General features: G+C 42.8%; 2 protein-coding genes across 7 annotated transcripts in view; one reads left to right on the top strand and one right to left on the bottom strand.

Moving 5' to 3' along the window:
• The window catches only part of DGKA (diacylglycerol kinase alpha), a 23,116-nt gene extending 19,213 nt beyond the window's left edge, over nt 1-3,903 (bottom strand). For 3 of the 5 annotated variants that reach the window (XM_069491775.1, XM_069491782.1, XM_069491780.1), the window contains exon 1: nt 420-601. Coding sequence is in view for 1 of the 5 variants with exons in the window: in XM_069491771.1 (XP_069347872.1) it covers nt 3,597-3,644 (48 nt within the window). In the remaining 4 variants the exon portion in view is untranslated. Of the gene's footprint in view, nt 1-257; nt 343-419; nt 602-3,596 lie in introns of those variants that run through there. The other 2 variants (XM_069491771.1, XM_069491776.1) reach the window with 2 other exon arrangements.
• On the top strand, nt 3,323-19,345 carry PYM1 (PYM homolog 1, exon junction complex associated factor). Of its 2 annotated transcripts, none has more exons than XM_069491789.1 (3): nt 3,323-3,488; nt 17,891-17,984; nt 18,405-19,345. In XM_069491789.1, the coding sequence occupies exons 1-3, from the start codon at nt 3,452-3,454 to the stop codon at nt 18,886-18,888; spliced, it is 615 nt and encodes a 204-aa protein (XP_069347890.1). In that variant the 5' UTR covers nt 3,323-3,451; the 3' UTR covers nt 18,889-19,345. The 2 variants fall into 2 exon arrangements, with proteins under 2 accessions (XP_069347890.1, XP_069347889.1); XM_069491788.1 differs by lacking the exon at nt 3,323-3,488 and adding an exon at nt 3,919-4,146.

Raw genomic sequence — 19,345 nt, 5'->3', positions numbered from 1 at the left:
TAGGAGGCAGGCTGATAACAGAACGGCTCAGTAGCTGCCCACCCGACCAATTTCTTACCCTCTCCCCACTGCTGCTATCCTGGACCTCCCTGCCCAACTCCCTACCCAAGTCCTTTCCATCCACCATTGATTTCACACTCCCAGGAGATCCCACAGGGGCAAGGCTAAAGTTCCAGACTGTACATCCTGAGACCCAAACACCTCCTTCCCCTCGTGGGCTCCATACTACTTGACTCTGCTTGAGACAATCTGTCTACCTTCTCCAGGTTCGTCACCTCTCTTTTAGACCTATTTTCCTCAAAGGACACCTCCTTTCAAGACTTATATTCTCTCCTTAATTCTATGGTGAAGGTTTGGATGCAAAGAGTACTCTGGTCTGTGTCCACCCTTTTTCTCCTTGCTGTACCCTCCCAGTTTACCTGCTGACCTTGGCAGGTGGTGCAGAAGACCCTGGCCAAAAGTAGGGGGTGAAAGGAGATCCTTTCAGCTTCTCCTGCCTGGAATCTGTTCTAGAGTTGTCAGGGCTCTTGGGCCAGTACAGATGGCGGTGAGGCTGGTAGAGCGAGAGAGACAGAGGCCTAGGGACTTACTGGTAGAAACTGAGGAGCCAGGCATCCTGCTCATTGGCCCCGCCCCAACCCCTGTCTAACTCCCTCCTACCCTTCATTGAGACAGGGCAGAGTAATAAAGCCAGGAACCTAAAAAGATTCCTGGAATCCTCCCTCTTACACCTGGGGGTGAGAAGGAGGCAGAGGAGAGACCTCTTACTGGAAGGGTATGTGTGTGTATTGTGTATATATGTACACCCCCCCCCCCATACACACACACATTTTTGGTGGGGAATGGAGAGGAAATGGAATGAATACATGAGGCCCTCTAGTGGAAACAGAAGAACCTAAGCAGTTCTTGCGTGAAGACAGGTTTGTTGGAACAGACTTCTCTTTTACCAGAAATATAGCTGCTGAGTAATAGGGTTTAGGAGTATTGTTGTTGTATCTAAACTGAGATCTGGGGCAGAGGTTGAAGAGGGTCTGTCTCTCTACTCCTGTGTCCCTTCCAGGTCTTACCCTCTCACCTCCAATATTAAAAAGACAAGGGCCCTGCCAGTACCCATCCTTCATCTTAACAATATTTTCTTCACTGTTAGGAGAGCTTCATCTCCCCTTCCTATATGACCTCCTTAGTCATAGTCAATAAACGCTTCTGAAGGTTTTCTATACATCAGATCCTGTACTTAGTTCTGCAGTACAGGCAAAGACACAGCCCAGTTTAGGGATTGCACCAAAGAGTGGCTTGATGTATGTATAAAGCCTCCCTGCTCTGAGCTACCCTAAACACAAACATACAATGTAAGTAAGAATAGTTCTCTCTGCCAATCATCTAGAAATCCTGGAATGATATTAATATTTAAGGCACTTAGCTTTCTTTGCAAATAACACTTGCAGCAATACCACCCTGTGTATAACCTCGGTTTCCTGCTCCACCATCTTCAGATATGTTCCTACATAAAATTAAAGACACTCCTTTTTTTTCCCCCCTGTTCAAGACAGAGTCTTGCTCTGTTGCCTGGGCTAGAGTGCAGTGGTGTTATCATAGCTCACTGCAACCTCAAACTCTTGGGCTCAAGCGATCCTCCTGCCTCAGCCTTCTGAATAGCTGGGACAATAGGTGTGAGCTACCACTCCCAGCTAATTTTAAAAAATTTTTTCGTGGAGATGGGGTCCTGCTATGTTGCCCAGGCTGGTCTCAATCTCCTGGCCTTAGGCAATCCTCCCACCTTGGCCTCCCAAAATGCTGGGATTATAGGTATGAGCCACCACGCCAGGCAAGACACTCCTTTTAAATACATTTTTTAGGACTTCAAAGTGGGTATGAGGTTATGTCTCTAATAAGGAATAAGGTGGAATCAGTCTTAACTCTAGGCTTCTTTGTGTCTTCTTTATAATCTGTGCTCTGTCATACCCCAAGTCAGTTATTGGTGGGGGAGAGGGAAGAAAGACCAAGAAACATCTAAGGAGGAGGTGTCTAATGCCTACGGTTCCAGGTGCTCATTTCTTTCATCAACCATATCATCAAAATCAGAAAGAAAGAAACCACAATGAACAAAGGGAAAGGAAAAAACAACAGCCTGTTCTCCCCAGCCTCTTCTTTCCCCTCTTCCTCCTCAGGGTGGGGGGCCACATCCGGGGCCTAGGGCTGGGGCCCAGGCTGGTCTACTAAGCAGACAATTGAGTTTCACTTCCTGTCAAACCCAGAGCTGGGGCAGGATGTCTGGGGGTGTAGTGAGGGGCCTAGGGTTCAGTAGTGAACATGGGCCACTTTATGATCCCCCCTGCAGAAAGATCTGTTGATTGGCCCATCTGGAAGCTGCAGAAACCACTCCTCAGGTAGTTCAGTGAAGACCAAAGTATCCCACGCTCTCACTTCTAATCATTAGTAACAAGGCCAAGGCCAAGATGCTAGACTAGGCAGGGCTGAGGCATAACTGGTGAAAGAAGAGTAGGGGTTAAAAAAAAAAAAAAGAAGAGCAGGGGTTAAGGATGGCAGTGTCAGAACACTTGCAAAAATTGTGTATTGTATGCAAATAGTTTTTAAATGAGTTTTTTCTTGAGACCACCTGTGTTGGGCCTCTGGTGGAAGTCAAGGAGAAGGAGAATGGGAAAGAAGGCAAGCTGTGGCCCCCAGAAAACTTCAGAGCCTAATTTGTTTTATGAAGGTCCTAGTCAGCCATTACTCTAGGTCTTTTTTTTTTTTTTTTTAATTTTAGCATATTATGGGGGCACAAAAGTTTAGGTTATGTATATTGCCCTTGCCCCTCCCTTCCCCCTCTAGGTCTTTTTTAAAATTTTTTTAAATGGTGCTTGCTGCATAGTGTTGGAGGTAGTCACTAATACCTCCTTCCTGGTTCCAAGGGTATTGTTAGACATTAACCTAAGCCAAAGTGGGAGATATGGAGGAAGGTAAAAGGGCCAAAAAGGAAAAAGCCATATGAGGGTGGAGGGCAGAGCCAACACCTGAGGAGAGGAACCTGCTGCCAGCCCCTCCCAGGCTGTAGGGGAAACAAGTTTAACAGGACTTAGCCCTGAAGGAACAACAGTTGGTGAAAGGAGAGGGGGAGGCAGAACATTTGGGCTAGTCTGAAGAATAGGGAGGCACGGGGCAGGGCAGGCCTACAAAGGGAGTGACCATACAGGCCCGGATCATTGGCAAGTGGCCCCGCTTTAGATCCTCAGCGGTTGGACGAGGTTAATTAGAATACTAAGTAGATCCGCCCAGAAGCCTTCATCCTGCCCTTTGACCCTAGGGCCCAGCCCGAGGAGGATCCCCGTGTAGAAGGCCGGGGCAAGAAGTGATCTGGGTCCTCGTCACTTCGCTGCCAAATCCCCGGCGCCGCCCAGAGGCAGAGCCAGGCCAGGGCCGTCCGCCCAATCCGGCCGCCGACTCTTCGGCCATGGAAGCTACCGGCAACCCCGAGGCTGCGGGGACAGGTGACCGACCCACAGCGCCCTCCGCCATGCACTCCCCTCTCGCGAGTCTGTCCGGAGAGTTGAGCTGGGCGGCCGAGAGCAATCGGCACGCGAATTCGACCTCCCCACCTTCTTAGAGAGGGTTAGTTGGGGCCTTCTATTCGCCACCAGCAACATTCGTGCGCCCTACTGCGTTCTTGTAATTTGCCTGCCCCGTGTCACCAAGACTCTTTGAGACCTGGGTACAGGCCAGGGCCTGAATATTGTTTCTTTCTTCATTCGTTAGCCCCCGTTCCCAGGTGCAGCTGGGCCTTGCGCCCTTTTCCCGCGCAGGTCGTGGACGTACGAGAGTGCCTGGGATGAGAGGGATTGTGCCTGGGAACTTCTCTCGGCGCCCCGAGGACTGTTTTACACGCAGCAGGCACTCGATAATGGTATCGGTGGCAGGAAAAGAGCCCATGAGTTTATTTTATTAACTGCTTCAGCTTCTTTTCCCCTCTTCCTCCCCCTCCACCTCCGCCCATGAAATTGTGCACTCTCCCTTTAAGACTAAAATGGTGGCTTGCTACGATTAGGACTCCACTTCCGGTGGGGAGGGGGCGGGACCCCGGCCCCCTCGCGCCGGAAGTGGTTTGCGTTTTCAAGATGGCGACTCCCTATGTAACTGACGAGACCGGCGGTGAGTGCGGGAGGCGCGGAGCCGCTTCTCCCTGGGCTCTCGGGGCAGGGGTTCGGACTTGGAAAGGGGTCTGTGCCCCGCCCATCCCGGGGCCCCTCCTTTGCCCCGCCCCCCGGACCGCCTTCCTCATTCATTCTCTCCTACGGGGTGTCTCCTGCGCCCCCTTCTGGTCTTGTGTTTGGGGGTCTCTGCTTCCGGTCACCCAAACCCTGGGGTCCTTCAATGCTGGTCCCTGCTCCAGGACCCTCACGGGCCCTTAGCTTTTCTTCAGCGGTTGGAGCACCCATATCTCTTTTGGATTTTTCAGCCCTGGGGGCTTCTACACTTTCAGTTCCCTTCAATTCCTGCCCTCCTCCCCTCCCCCCATCTCTTAGCTATACCTGCTTTCTGCCTTACCCCAGCCCCGTTTTCATTCTTTTTCTCGAAGCTATATTTGCTGAAGACCTCCTCATTGCTATGTAGTGCTTTTTCCATTCTCTCCCTCATCTTCATTTGTTGGGTCAGTGAGGTCCAGAAGTGTGAGGGGAAGAAGAACCTAATATAACTTTCAGGTTAAGTTTTCTCCTTGATGGCGCTACCCTCATCTACCTTCTCCGATGATGGTGATAGGGATTTAGGGGTCAGAGGTGGAAGAAGGCAAACAGGAAGGTGTCTAGTGGCATTTCTGCCAGGTCCTTTGACAAGTTGATGAAACCCACTATTCCTTCTGGCTAAAGACTTTCCAGCTTGGCTATCTGAGATGCTGAAGTGTCTGCTATGTATATGAGGTGTATGTGTAGGAAACAATCAAGGCTTTCATCTTGATTTTGCCACTTCCTAATTGCCTCACCTTTAGAAAAATGTGCGTAGTAGTAATATCTACCCAGTGATGATCAAGTAAGATAATATATGTGAAAGCAATTTGTAAAATGCTGTGCAAATGCAAGGTGTTTCTGCATTTGTAGCCCTCATTGCATGTGTGTAGTCTTCTGTAGAAGCAATATTGTGCCTGTGCCTTGGTACACACAGTCTGCGGTCTGTTTTAAAATGTGCCATTTGTGCTTCTTGGTCTGTTCCTTTCCATGTTTCTTACACTTCAGCCCACCTATCTTTTGGTACCTAATGGCAACCCAGGTCTCTGCTGCTTCTCCCCAACCTCACATTTCAAAGTGGTACGTCTTTCCTCCTGATTTTTACCTAGTAGATCTTTCTTTAACTATCAACTTTTTCTTTTTTACTCAGCACAATAATAATGAGGATTTAACTATCATCTTTTAATATGTGTTTTGAAAATACCACTTAGCGTCTAGTACACTTCTGTTCACTCTTAATCGTTTTCTTTACCTTAACTTAATGAAAATCCAGATATCACATTTCACCCTACCCTGCCACCAAGAGATATTGTCTGTTCCCTGTGACTATGTGGAAGAGAAGAAGGAATAAACTGCTTTTTTGTTTTCCTTTACTACTTCCAGATCATTGATCTACCACAATTACTCTAATTCTTGTGGAAGGTATTGCCATGCAATTATAGCAGTTTCTCTAAAACTTAAGTGCCATCATCTGCTCACAAGGACCCAGACTATTGCATCATATTTTTTTCTCTCCTCTCTTCCTTGCTGTCATTCTCAGTGTCTCCGGCACTTTTGGAATATTCTGATCTCATAGTTCCTCAGCATGAGATCATTGACTTTGCTTTGTGTTTTCAAACCAGCTACACATCAGAATCACTAAGACCTAGATGTCATCTATAACACTGCTTTCACTTCAGTTGCTCCCAGTCACTGACTTTATTTAGCCTGCTTACCAGTCACCTTTTTCACTACCTCAATCCCACAGAATCAGCTTTTTGTCTTCTTTAGGTTCTCTAGTTTTTAACCTTTGCATTTCGTTGAGTCTGTCAGTACCTTGTGGCTACCTTTGATGCTGCCCAGCTAGACCTGTATGACTAGGCACTTTGATACTATCCTCATTGCTTTCTTCATTCATTTTGTCCTTCTATACTAAGTAAGCACTTCTGTTATCTTGACTCATACCCATCAACTATTTTCTTGGCTTCTGCTTCTAGGCCATAGGATGTTGCTAGAGAAAAAGCACAGAAGCTAGCACAAAAGCTAGCTAGCTTAATGTTAGCTTCTGCCAGAATAATGGCTTCTCTCCAATTCTTTTTTCCTATTTAAAAAAAATTATTTTTTACACTCTCCCGTAGCTGTTTTCCTAACCTTTTTCAGCTCTCTGTGACCCTCCCTTTTCATTCTCCCTCCTTTGGCAGGTGACTTCACTTTCTGTTTCACTGAAAAATCAAGACCTATCATTTTCTGTTTCTTCCTCTTCTCAGCCAGATTTCTTGAATATCAGATCTACACCTGCTATTTCCATTTCCTCACTGCTTATTTGTTTCTTAACTCTTTGTACTCATTATTTCTAGTACCATCTTATCACTTAACTTGCCTATGCCTTTTTCTAATTGTTTGGTGACTATCTTTCACTCTTGGATATACTGTCACACCTCAAATCCAACCTGACCGAAATCAGTATTAGCTTTTCCATCATTTCTGTTAAAGGCACCATTGTTCTAGCCAACCCAAGATCAACTTTTTGCATCATTTTTCTCTCTTTTAAAAAGATTTTAAATAGATTTCATTTTCTGGAATGGTTTTCGATTTATAGAAAAATTGAGAACATGCTACAGAGAATTCTCATATACCCTACAAACCAGGTTCCCCTATTACTAACATCTTAAATTAATATGGTATATTTCTTACAATTAATGAACCAATATTGATATATTATTATTAACTAAAGTCCATACATTATTCATATTTCCTTAGTTTTTATGTAATTTTTTTGTGTTCCACGTTCTCATCCAAGATACCACATTACATTTAGTTGTCATGTCTCCCTAAGCTCCTCTTGGCTGTGACAGTTTCTCAGACTTTCCTTGTTTTTTTTTTTTTTTTTTTTGAGACAGACTCTCGCTCTGTTGCCCAGGCTAGAGTGTCATGGCGTCAGCCTAGCTCACAGCAACCTCAAACTCCTGGGCTTAAGCGATCCTCCTGCCTCAGCCTCCCGAGTAGCTAGAACTACAGGCATGCGCCACCATGCCCAGCTAATTTTTTCTATATATATTTTTAGTTGGCCAGATAATTTCTTTCTATTTTTAGTACCAACGGGGTCTCACTCTTTCTCAGGCTGGTCTCGAACTCCTGACCTCTAGTGATCCACCTGCCTCGGCCTCCCAGAGTGCTGGGATTACAGGCGTAAGCCACCGCGCCCGGCCTTTCCTTGTTTTTTTATTTTTTTTGAGACAGGGTCTCGCTCTGTTGCCCCAGCTAGAGTGCAGTGGCGTCACCACAGCTTACTATAACCTCAAACTCCTGGGCTCAAGTGATCCTCCTGCCTCAGCTTCCCTAGTAGCTGGGACTACAGGTGTGTGCCACCATCCCTGGCTAATGTTTTCTATTTTTGGTAGAGACAGGGCCTCACTCTTTATCCAGCTGGTCTTGAACTCCTGAGCTCAAGCAGTCCTCCCACCTTGGCCTCCCAGAGTGCTAGGATTACAGGTATGAGCCACCATGCCCGGCCTTAAAGTGACATTTTTATCACATCATATCAGGGTCCATAGTATCACAGTGATTTTTTTACTGTTAACATTGACCATGATCACCTGGCAGAGATATTGTTTGTAAGGCTTCACCACTATAAAGTTGCTCTTTTCCGATCCTTCTTTCCATACTGTACTTTTTGGAGACAAGCCACTATGTACAGCCCCCAAATAAGGAGTGGACAGTTATGCTGTCCTCCTTAAGGACAGAGATTATTTTGAATTCTGCACAGGAGACTTGTCTCTTTTCTTCTATTTATTCAATCATTTAATTATATCAGTATAGACTTACAGATATTTTATACTCTGGATTATAATCCATTACTGTTTTATTGTTCAAATGTTCCAGCTTTGGACATTGGGAGCTCTTTTAGTTTTTTAGCTTGCCCAAGTCGCTTAGACATACCCATCATTGTAAGATTGTAGGTGGGTTTTGGGTTTTTTTGTGTTTTTTGTTTTTTTTTTTTTTAGTTCTTCCTGAGTTTTTGAAGATGCTCCAGGCTCCTCTTGAATATTTCCTGCTCTTGTCCTAGAATCAGCCATTTCTTTAGGCTGATTGTTCCTTTTATTGAAAAGTGATGTTAGAAACCAAGATCTGAGCACTAGGTGTTTTCATTGCTATTGGAGTATTTTGTGCCATTTTTTATTCCTTTCTTGCCCCCTGCTTCATATCCATTGTCAAAAGTTGTCAGAATATCATTCTTTTATTCCTACTGCTGTTAGCCTTATCCTATCTTCAATATTCGTTAGCTATATGGCCTTGGGAATTTTAAGTCTTGGGGGTCTAAGCCTTGTATAACTCCTATAACATAGGGCTGGGCGCAGTGGCTCACCTGTAATCCTAGCACTTGGGAGGCCGAGGCGGGCGGATCATTTGAGCTCAGGAGTTCGAGACCAGCCTGAGCAAGAGCCAGACTCTGTCTCTACTAAAGAAAAATAATGATAATAATAGAAATTAGCTGGACAACTAAAAATATATAGAAAAAAAATTAGCTGGGCATGGTGGCACATGCCTGTAGTCTCAGCTACTCGGGAGGCTGAGGCAATAGGATTGCTTGAGTCCAGGAGTTTGAAGTTGCTGTGAGCTAGGCTGACGCCACAGCACTCTAGCCTGGGCAACAGAGTGAGACTCTGTCTCAAAAAAAAAAAAAAAAAACAAATGAACAAAAAATCTCCTACAACACAGGATTATTTTGAGAATTAAAATTTAAATGAAAGGTGTGATGGCTCACACCTGTAATCCTGGCACTTTGAGAGGCTGAGAAGGATTGCTGGAGGAGAGGAATTTGAGGTTGCAGTGAGCTATGATGATGCCACTGCACTCCAGCCTGAGTGACAGAGTGAGACCCTGTCTCAAAAAAAAAGGTACATGTCAGGCACATAAAAAGTGTCCAACACATTGTTCTTGTAGGGATTATTGTATGGATTAGAAGAAATTATTATATATATGCTAAGTACCAAGCATAGTATTTGGGCCATTCTAAGTGCCTGCTAAAATTCTAAAAATTTTAGTTTCCATTATCCTGCAAATATTGCTGTGACTCCTAAATAGTCATCTCCAGTCTCCTGTCTCTCTCTTTCTGTCATCCATTTCATCTGACACATTACTACCAGATTATTCCTTTTTTGTGTGGGGGATTTTTTTTTTTTTTTTTTTTAATTTTTGTTTCTTTTCTTTTCTTTTTTTTTTTTAAACAGTTGTTCTCGGCCGGGCGCGGTGGCTCACGCCTGTAATCCTAGCACTCTGGGAGGCCGAGGTGGGCGGATCGTTTGAGCTCAGGAGTTCGAGACCAGCCTGAGCAAGAGCGAGACCCCACCTCTACTAAAAATAGAAAGAAATTATATGGACAGCTAAAAATATATATAGAAAAAATTAGCCGGGCATGGTGGCGCATGCCTGTAGTCCCAGCTACTCGGGAGGCTGAGACAGGAGGATCGCTTGAGCTCAGGAGTTTGAGGTTGCTGTGAGCTAGGCTGACGCCACGGCACTCACTCTAGCCTGGGCAACAGAGTGAGACTCTGTCTCAAAAAAAAAAAAAAAAAAAAAAAAAAAAAAAACACCCTCCCGAGTAGCTAGGACTACAGGCATGCACCACCATGCCCAGTTAATTTTTTCTATTTTTTTTTTCAGTTGCTCAGCTAATTTCTTTCAATTTTTAGTAGAAACGGGGTCTCACTCTTGCTGAGGCTGGTCTCAAACTCCTGCGCTCAAGTGGTCCTCCCGACTCAGCCTTCCAGAGTTTGTGTGTGGGGTTTTTTTTTTGTTTTTTTTTTAAGAGACAGTCTTCCTCTGTCACCAGGCTGGAATGCAGTGGTTTGATCATAGCTCAAGTAATGTCAAATTCCTAGGCTTCAAGTGATTTTCTTGCCTTAGCCTCCCAAGTAGCTAGAACTACAGGCATGTGCCACCGTGCCTAACATTTTAATTTTTTGTGGAGATGGAGTCTTACTCCGTTGCCCAGGCTGGTCTTGAACTGCTAGCCTCAAGTGATCCTCCTGCCTCGGCCTCCCAGAATGCTGGGATTACAGGTGTGAGCCACCATGCTCTACCTGGACTTTTAGATTGTTTTCAGAATTTTTGTTACAAGGACTCATGCATAGAGTTTTTGTACATAAATCTTTGCCTGCATTTAGGGTTATTTTCTTAGGATACATTTCCCAGAAGTGGAGTTACTGGGTTGAAGGATACACACATTTATTTTTTTATTTTATTTTATTTTACTTATTTATTTATTTTCGAGACAGAGTCTTGCTCTGTAGCCCTGGGTAGAGTGCAGTGGTGTCATCATAGCTCACAGCAACTTCAAACTTCTGGGCTCAAGCCATCCTTCTGCCTCAGCCTCTGGAGTAGCTGGTATTACGGTGCATGCTACCCCGCCTGGCTAATTTTTCATTTTTTTGTAGAGATGGGGGTCTCACTCTTGCTCAAGCCAGTCTCAAACTTCTGACCTCAAGTGATCCTCTCACCTTGGCCTCTCAAAGTGCTGGGATTACAGGTGTGATCCACTACACTCGGACTTAATTTATTTCTTGTTAGTTATAAAATTAATTCATGTTGATTTTAGAAAATTTAGAAAATATTTTTGTAATTAAAATAAAATATAAATCATATTCATAACCAGTAATTCCAGAGATAATTACAGTTAACATTTTTTTTTAGTTTTTCTTTCTATGTACATATATAGCATATGTGAAATAACATAATTGGAATCATACTGAATGGCTATATTTTCTAAAATATGATCCACAGAACAGTTGGTAGTACTCTTGAGATGTGCCACAAAATAAATAACTAAAATAAAAATAAGATTTCTATGCTCAAATAAATTTGGGGAAAACTGTAAATCATATTCCCAGCTTGCATATTCACATGAACAAGAACAAAGTAACTCATTTAAATCTCATCGTTAAAAACAAACACAAAATCTTTTTTTCTGTGTTTAACCCAGAATTCCCCAGACTTCTTTAAGACAGCTTTTTGGGGTAACCCCTGTTAATATCTTATGAAAGTAGTATTTTACATAGCAAAAGCTTTGGGAAGTGCTGCTGAATGTTAAGACTACCTTATGTTCTCTTGCTGTGTTAGCCAAATTGTTTTTTTTTCCTCTTTCTTTCTTTCTTTTTCTTTTTTGGAGACAGTCTCCACTCTGTGTCCCCAGGATAGAGAGCCATAGCGTCAGCCTAGCTCAGAGCAACCTTAAATTCCTGGGCTCAAGCAGTCTTCCTGCCTCAGCCTTCCAAGTACAGGCACTCGCCACCATGCCTGGCTAATGTTTTTTTCTATTTTCAGTAGAAATGGGGTCTCGCTCTTGCTGAGGCTGGTCTTGAACTCCTGAGCTCAAACGATCCTCCTGCCTCAGCCTGCCAGAGTGCTAGGATTACAGGCATGAGCCACCCTCGCTCTGCCCCAAATTGCTTTCTACAAGGGTTTTACCACTGCCAGTATGTGAATGTGCTGGTTTTACCACTGCTTTGAATGCATTGTTATTCTCATATTTAAAAATTCTGCTTTTATAGGTGAAAATGTTATTTCATTGTTTTAATTTCTGTTTCCTTCGACTATTACTGAGGTTGAACTTTTTTGTATTTTTTTCTTTTTTATAACACAATATACAATAGTAGTGTAAAGAACATAGCCTTTGGAACCCACGGTCTCATTTGAATTCTGATGCCATTTATTAACTGTACCTTTCAGCAAGTTATTAAATTTCTTATCATTTGTAAAACTGGAATAGTACTTGATGAAATTGTGAAAATGAAATAAGATAATGTATATAAACACATGAGCACTGTACTGGGTAAGCAAGCACTCAATAAAGGGTCTTTTGGGACTATCAAATTTACATATGTACTGTTCATTCTTACATCCAAGACACCACTCTCTTAATACAAGCACTTGATATAGTATTATCACATACTGTGTTTTTGCCTGTACCCTCTAGTGAATCTAGACTGTATATGACAGATGAACAGCAGTGTGATGATGTATAAGTTTTGGTGCCAGACTTGAGTTCATTTTACAGCTACATGCTACCTTTGTGATTCTGGACTTGTTTTTAATCACTTGGAAACTCTGTTGCCTCAGCTGTAAATGGTAGTATCCACCCATTGTCTAGATTCAGCAAGATAATGTATGCAAAGTTCCTGGTGTGATGTAGCTACTTAGTAATAATAAATGCTCCTTCCTAATCATTCTTAACATACTGTGAGTTTTCCACTGCTATGATTTTGCTTGTTGTTTCTCTTAGCATCTCCTTTCTCTTCTTTTCTCTGCCTGCAGAAATATTGGCTGCTAGTTTATTATTACCTAGTCTTTTTTTTTGAGACACGGTCTGCTATATTGCCCAGTCTGGTCTTGTACTCCTGGGCTCAAGAAATCTTCCTGCCTTAGCCTCCCAAGCTGCTGGGGTTACAGGTGTAAATTACTGCACTTAGCTACCTAGTCTTTAAAGTCAAGTCCCTGAGCTTTCCTGATTTCCTATCACCTTCTCCCATTAAATGCGATGTGATTATTTATTCCTTTGAAATCTCTTATTAGTATTTATCTGTGTCTTTTATGATACTTGTGACATTTTTACTTTTGTCTTATTCTTTGCTTGCCTAATGTGCCTACCTCTTCCTTTCTTAGACTGTAAATTTCTTAAAAGTAGGGGACCATCCTGCTCATCTTGATAATTCTTGTAGCACTTAGTATAGTACTTTTCTCATTAGAGCCTTTCAATAAATGTTTATTATATTTAATTAATTTGTACTCTGGCTTCTGACCACTCCACTTTCCTGAGACTATATTCTTAGAGATAACCAGGGATTTCCAAATTGCCAATATCAGTAACCTTTTTCTCAGTTCCCCTTTTCTTGAGCTCTCTGCAGTAGTAAATAATGTTAATCACCTGCCCCCTTAAAACAGTACTTAATACTGTTAATCACCTGCTCTTACTTAAAACTCTTGTTCTCCACAGCATAGCACTGTCCTAATTCTCCTTTCCTATGAATCACTTCCTGTCATTGCCAGTACCTTTTCTTCCCTGAGGGAAATGATCACGACCATTTTTCCAGGGTCATTCCTCCAGCTCTGATCTTCTCTTTTTATATTTTCTCTATGTTGGAAACCACATCTAGGTCTTATCATTGTTGGCCCTGAGGTCATTCTTAGACTCGGATCTGTGACTCCGATCTCTTTTCTTACTTGAAGCAGGTCCTGGGGACTCAACACATCTTTAACAGTCACTTCCCCTAGTTCCTTGGAGTTCTCCCAAGCCTTGCAGTATTGTCTCTTCACTGTCTTTCAGCAACCCCTGAAAACACGGCCCTTTTCAGTTTGAGGGTTTTTATTGCTAATAGATATAAGGAAACAGATTGAGGATTACAAAACAGCAAAAGTGGGAAAATAACAAAGCTTAAAAAATTCTTATAGATATTATCTGAAAGTCCTGATATTCTGCCCTTGGTTTTTATTTCTAGGGGTAGGACCCATCAAATCTCTCCCTTCTTTTTGACTTCATCTTTGGAAACCATCAAGGCCAGAGGATGGAACCAAGATAACATAAAATAGGTGCTCCTTTGTGATAATTGGCTATTTGTATTTCTGAGGGCTTCCACACAGGATGGCCATTCGAAAAGATTATTCCTGCCTTTCCTCTCCTCTTAAACCTTCAACTATACTCTCTATGCAATTAACTTAAATATATGTTTTTAGTAATGTCCCCTCTTCTCTCTGATTCCATGAAAAACACTACTTGTGTAGAATTGAATTAGGCCGGGTACAGTGGCTCACGCCTGTAATCCTGACACTTTGGGAGGCCGTGGCAGGAGGATCGCTTGAGGCCAAGAGTTCCAGAACAGCCTGAGCAAGAGTGAGATCCCGTCTCTGCAAAAAATGGACAAATTAGCCGGGTGTGGTGGCTTGCGCCTGTCGTCCCAGCTACTCGGGAGGCTGAGGCAGGAGGATCAGTTGAACCCAGGAATTAGAGGTTGCAGTGAGCTATGATGATGCCACTGCACTCTAGCTGGGGTGACAGAGAGAGACGCTGTCTCCAAAAACAAAACTGAATTAATTGTTTTCACAAAGTTATCTTTTCCTCTGTACTTTGTTTCTATCAGTGGTTTTTATTTTCCAATTTTCCACATTCAAGAGTGATAATTAGCTTATTATAATTAGCAAATAACATCATAATAAACAATAAACATCTTGTTTATTATCTTTCTTCCTCACTAGAATGTATGCTACAAGAAGGCAGGAACCTTGCTTGTTTTATTCATTGTTGTATGCCTAGCTCCTGTTACAGTGCCTGGCACAACAGTAAGTGTGCAATAAACATTTAAAATCCATGTGTGAATAAATGTTATTACCATATGCACTACTTACTCACAGCTATGTTGTGAAAAATGAGAATACATGTGAAAAGCACCAGATCCACTGTAGCACTGTTTTATTTCCTCTCTAATTCAAATCTTGGCAGTCTTGGGACCCTGTTAATTTATCCTTCATGATGAATTTCATTTTCCTTTCAATATGCATAGAGACCATCTAAGTTAAATCTTCTCACATTGAAGCTATGGCTTTCATTTACTCTGTGTTTAGTTTATGGTACACATTTTCAGGTTAATCTTAAAGCATTGCTTTGAGCAGATCACCTCTACTGCCTTACTGGCCTTCAGTGTTCTCCCGCAGCCTAAGGCTTCAGTCCCAACTCAGTGGAGACTGGAGACCTTTCATAATCTCACTAATTTACCCCTAGTCTCTTTTCCCATTACATATGCTTTTTGCCCAAAACATACTGGATTCTTGCTATTCCCTAATGTGACACTTACATTTATTTATTCATTAATTCAGTGAATATTTGCTGTCTTCTGTGGGCCAGGCTCTTTGGTACAAAGTTCAAAAGACAATCTCTGGCCAGGGGAGGTGGCTCACACCTATAATCCTAGCACTCTGGGAGGCCTCGGCAGGAGGCTTGCTTGAGCTCAGGAGTTTGAGACCAGCCTGAGCAAGAGGGAGACCCCGTCTCTACTAAAAATAGAAAACATTAGGCGGGCATCATGGTTCACACCTGTAGTCCCAGCTACTTGGAAGGCTGAGGCAGAAGAAGCGCTTTAGCCCAGGAGTCTGAGATTGCAGTGAGCTATGATGAAGCCACTGCACTCTACAGGGCAGAGGGGGTGGGGGGACAGAGTGAGACTCTCTGTCTCAAGAAAGAACAAAAAAAAGATAATCTCTGCTCTCACGCAAACAATTATGTTAAACATTAGAGCATGATAAAGGCTAAAACAGGTGCTGTGAGTGCACAAAAGGCAACTTCTAACCTGGCTTGGGTTGAGGAAATCAGGGAAGGCCACTTTGAGTTTATACTTGAACTTGACTTTTAAAGAGTGGTAGGAATTAACTAAGGTAAGCAAGGAAAGTCTATTCCAGGCCAAGGGAAGCAAAAACAAAAAAAGGTCTAGAGAATAGAGACAAGCCTCTTGGTGAGATTTGTGAATATTTCAGTGTCTAAAGCAGAGAGTGTAGGTGCTTAAGAAGCTGAAGATTAGCAAGAGGTAGGTCAAGGCCTTTTGTGTCCAGCTTCCTCCTCCATGTATATACCCTGAGGGCAATAGGAGTCCAGAAAGAATTTTAAGTAGAGGTGTGACTAGTTTTATTTTTACCTTTGTTCTTGTCCCTATGCCCGAAATACTTCCTTTTCTCCTCTTTCCTTAACCACACACCTATCTCCACTTGTCTAAACACTGCTCATCTTCCAAGGATCACAACAGATGCTACATCCTCCACAAAATCTTCATGGTCAAAATTAATTTCACTCTTCTCTGTGTACCTATAATTCTCTAAGCCATTTAGGCTTGAAATGTAAAACCATATATTAAAAAACCCCACAATTTAACAACAACATAAATGGGAATTTTTAAAAAGAAAAATTATTTATGATCATATAACCCCAACATAACATTTTCATTATTATACATTCTTTTCTAAAATTATAGATATCACATTTAGTAGTTGAAATCATGGGGTATATATAATTGTGTTTTATATTATGTCATATATTAGATAATTTTTTGAAATTTTTAACCATTATCATTTTTAACAGACATATATTTAGCCATTCCCATATAATTGGATGTGAACTTTGTTTTTAATTTTTAGCTATGTACTGGTAATATCATAATTTTCACATGATTATATCTTCCCTCTTCTTTTTGTTTTTATTGTTTCCTGTTGGGACTCTTTCTTTATGCCAAATTCTCAATATTGGGATTACTAATACAAAATATGTTGAATTACCTTTGATTTCTAACCTTTGTACTCCTCCCTAGTCAGTTAATTACCAAGTGTTGATTCTTTGATAATGTATATGGCATCAGTCTCTTCCTTTCCACTCTCACTGTTTCAGCCTGTCCTGCCCTTTTATGCCAGGATTGTTGCAGTCTTTTTTCCCTAACTGTTTTCCCCAGTCTCCAGTATTTTTCTTTTCCAATCCACCCTCTTATCATGCTAGAATAATTGCCCTAAAACACTGCTTTGGATAAAGGATTCATTCAATTATTGAAAGCCCTAAAACAATAGTTTGGATAAAGGATTCATTCATTTGACAAATATTTATTGAATGCATGCCATGTGCCAGATGTTAAACCCCTTAACTGGTATTCAAGGTCTGAGCATTCTCCCTTCATTACATTAGTCCTCTCTCTGGCTCAGCCAGACTGGTATATTTGCCATCTCCTGAAAATGCCATATATATGCCCATGTCTGAATTTTTGCTTTAGAATGAACTTCTGTTTCAAATCTACTCCGTTTCCCTTTTCATTTACTTTAGTTTGACCCTTTCCTCAAAGCCCAGCTCTAGTTTCAGTCCTCCCTCCACAGAGCTTCTCTGTTGGTTTTTTTTTTTTTGAGACGGGATTTCGCTCTGTTGCCCAGAGTGCAGAAGACCACAGTGCAATCATAGCTCACTGCAGCCTCAACCTCCTGGGCTCAAGCAATCCTCCTGCCTCAGCCTCCCCAGTAGCTGGGACTACAGGCATGCTCCACCATGCCTGGCCCCTAACATTCTTTCTAATAACAACTTTGTGTTCCATTGTCTGGATAAACCAAATCTATTTAAGCATTTATTGATGGCCATTTAAGTTGCTTTCAGCTTTTTGCTAATTTAAATCATGCATCAACAAACATCCTTTACATATATCCTTATGTACCATGCTTATATATCTATAGTATGGATTCCTAAAAGTTGTCATATTTTTCAAGATGCATCTACATAAAATTTCCCCTTCTCTACAGTATCATCTCTGGTCATTTATCCTTCCTATGGTTCTTGTTTTTACCCCTTTTTAGCCTCTTATTCATTTACTGACTTTCATGTTCCCATGCTTATTGCCTTGTGTTTTTAAAAAATTTTTCCTCTGTGCCATCCTGTCTTTCCAAAGAAATTACCACAATAGAAGCTCCTTAAAGGCAAGAATGGTATGTTGTACAGTGTATAGGCACTCAGTAAATAATGATGAGAGAGGCATTGAGGGTTGATATGAGAAAAGGTGCTTTAATGGTTACATTTGGTGGACAGATGAGTGCTGAGGGAAGATATGTACATTTATGCATTCTCTCATGTTGAGAAATGTTTGAAAATAAGAAAGAATAACTCTCCAACTTAATTTTTCTCATTTTAGGCAAGTACATTGCTTCAACACAGAGACCTGACGGGACCTGGCGCAAGCAACGGAGGGTGAAAGAAGGCTATGTGCCCCAGGAGGAGGTCCCAGTGTGCGTGGTTAGGCTTGAGGAGGGGTATTTATTGGGGTCCCTACAGAAGGATAGAATATACTTGTGCCCACAAGTTCAGGGCAGGCTCTCTTGAACCCTAAGGAAATGGAAGGAGGGCAGCTATCTGAGAAAGGAGAGGGAGGGTCTGGGATTCAGGGTTGAGTGAAGGTTATAGGTGACTAGTCCTGTGCTATGACCTTTGTTTATCAGAACCTCCAAATAGCATTCAGAAATCCAGAGCTTCAGGTTCTAGGGACCCTCCTACAACCTCTCCTGCAGAGCACAGGAAAGTTGGGGAGGGACCATAAAAAGGAAGGAAGCGGGAATGTAATAAGAGTGAAATAATTTGGAAGGTTAAGAAAGGGGATCAAAAAGTCAGTGATTCTTTGAAACTTGGTTGACATCTTCTGTTTCCTGCAGGTATGAGAATAAATACGTGAAGTTTTTCAAGAGTAAACCAGAACTGCCGCCAGGGCTGAGCCTTGAGGCCACTGCTCCTGTCACCCCATCCAGGCCTGAAGGTGGTGAACCAGGCCTTTCCAAGACAACCAAACGCAACCTGAAGCGAAAGGAGAAGAGGCGGCAGCAGCAAGAGAAAGGAGAGGCAGAGGCCTTGAGCCGGACTCTTGATAAGGTGTCTCTGGGAGAGACAGCCCAACTCCCCGGTGCTCCACAGGGCTCCCGGCCAGCCCCCACAACCACCTCTGACCAGCCTGACTCAGCTAACACCACTGAGAAAGCCAAGAAGATAAAGAACCTAAAGAAGAAACTTCGGCAAGTGGAAGAGCTGCAGCAACGGATCCAGGCGGGGGAAGTCAGCCAGCCCAGCAAAGAGCAGCTGGAGAAGCTAGCAAGGAGGAGGGCGCTGGAAGAGGAGTTAGAGGACTTGGAGCTAGGCCTGTGAGGCCTTTGGGAAATAGGGAATGGACTGCAGAACAAACCATGGGGTTCTCTGGGGCTGGCGGAATGTGGACGGCAGCAGTCAGGAGGGGTAGCCCCCATACTGGCTCACTTCCACCTCTTGCAGCCCAACTTTGTCCTCCAGAGCCTGACCTCTCCCTCATTCCTTCTCTTTTCTCTCCAGCTCCTATTTTTTGGACTTGCCCTCTCCTATCCCCAGTGTTCAAAATCTCAGTGACTACCCCAGGTACCTTTGCTGCTGATTTGGGTTTCTTGTTTAAAAGAAAATTGGGTGGGTGGGAATCTCTCAGAGAACTAAGGTTGAGGGTAGGGGGAGTATGCCCAAGTCTTGGAGGCTTGTTTCCTGTTCACAGTGTTCATGGGTTATTTCCCTCTCCGTCCCTCACCTTTTTTTTTTTTTTCTTTTTTTTTTAAAGAACAAGAATAAACTCAAGTAGACA

The sequence above is a fragment of the Eulemur rufifrons genome, chromosome 16, assembly GCF_041146395.1.
Source record: "Eulemur rufifrons isolate Redbay chromosome 16, OSU_ERuf_1, whole genome shotgun sequence".
NCBI classification, from domain to species: Eukaryota; Metazoa; Chordata; class Mammalia; order Primates; family Lemuridae; genus Eulemur; species Eulemur rufifrons.
Note: the sequence above shows the minus strand (reverse complement) of the source record. Positions and strands in the feature narration are given on the sequence as shown.

Excerpts from the sequence above, each read along its gene's own strand:
- PYM1 (XM_069491788.1), top strand. The coding sequence starts at position 3,990 with ATGAAATTGTGCACTCTCCCTTTAAGACTAAAATGGTGGCTTGCTACG. Across the intron at positions 4,147-17,890 it reads TGTAACTGACGAGACCGGCG|GCAAGTACATTGCTTCAACA; the intron begins GTGAGTGCGGGA and ends TTCTCATTTTAG. Across the intron at positions 17,985-18,404 it reads CCCCAGGAGGAGGTCCCAGT|GTATGAGAATAAATACGTGA; the intron begins GTGCGTGGTTAG and ends TGTTTCCTGCAG.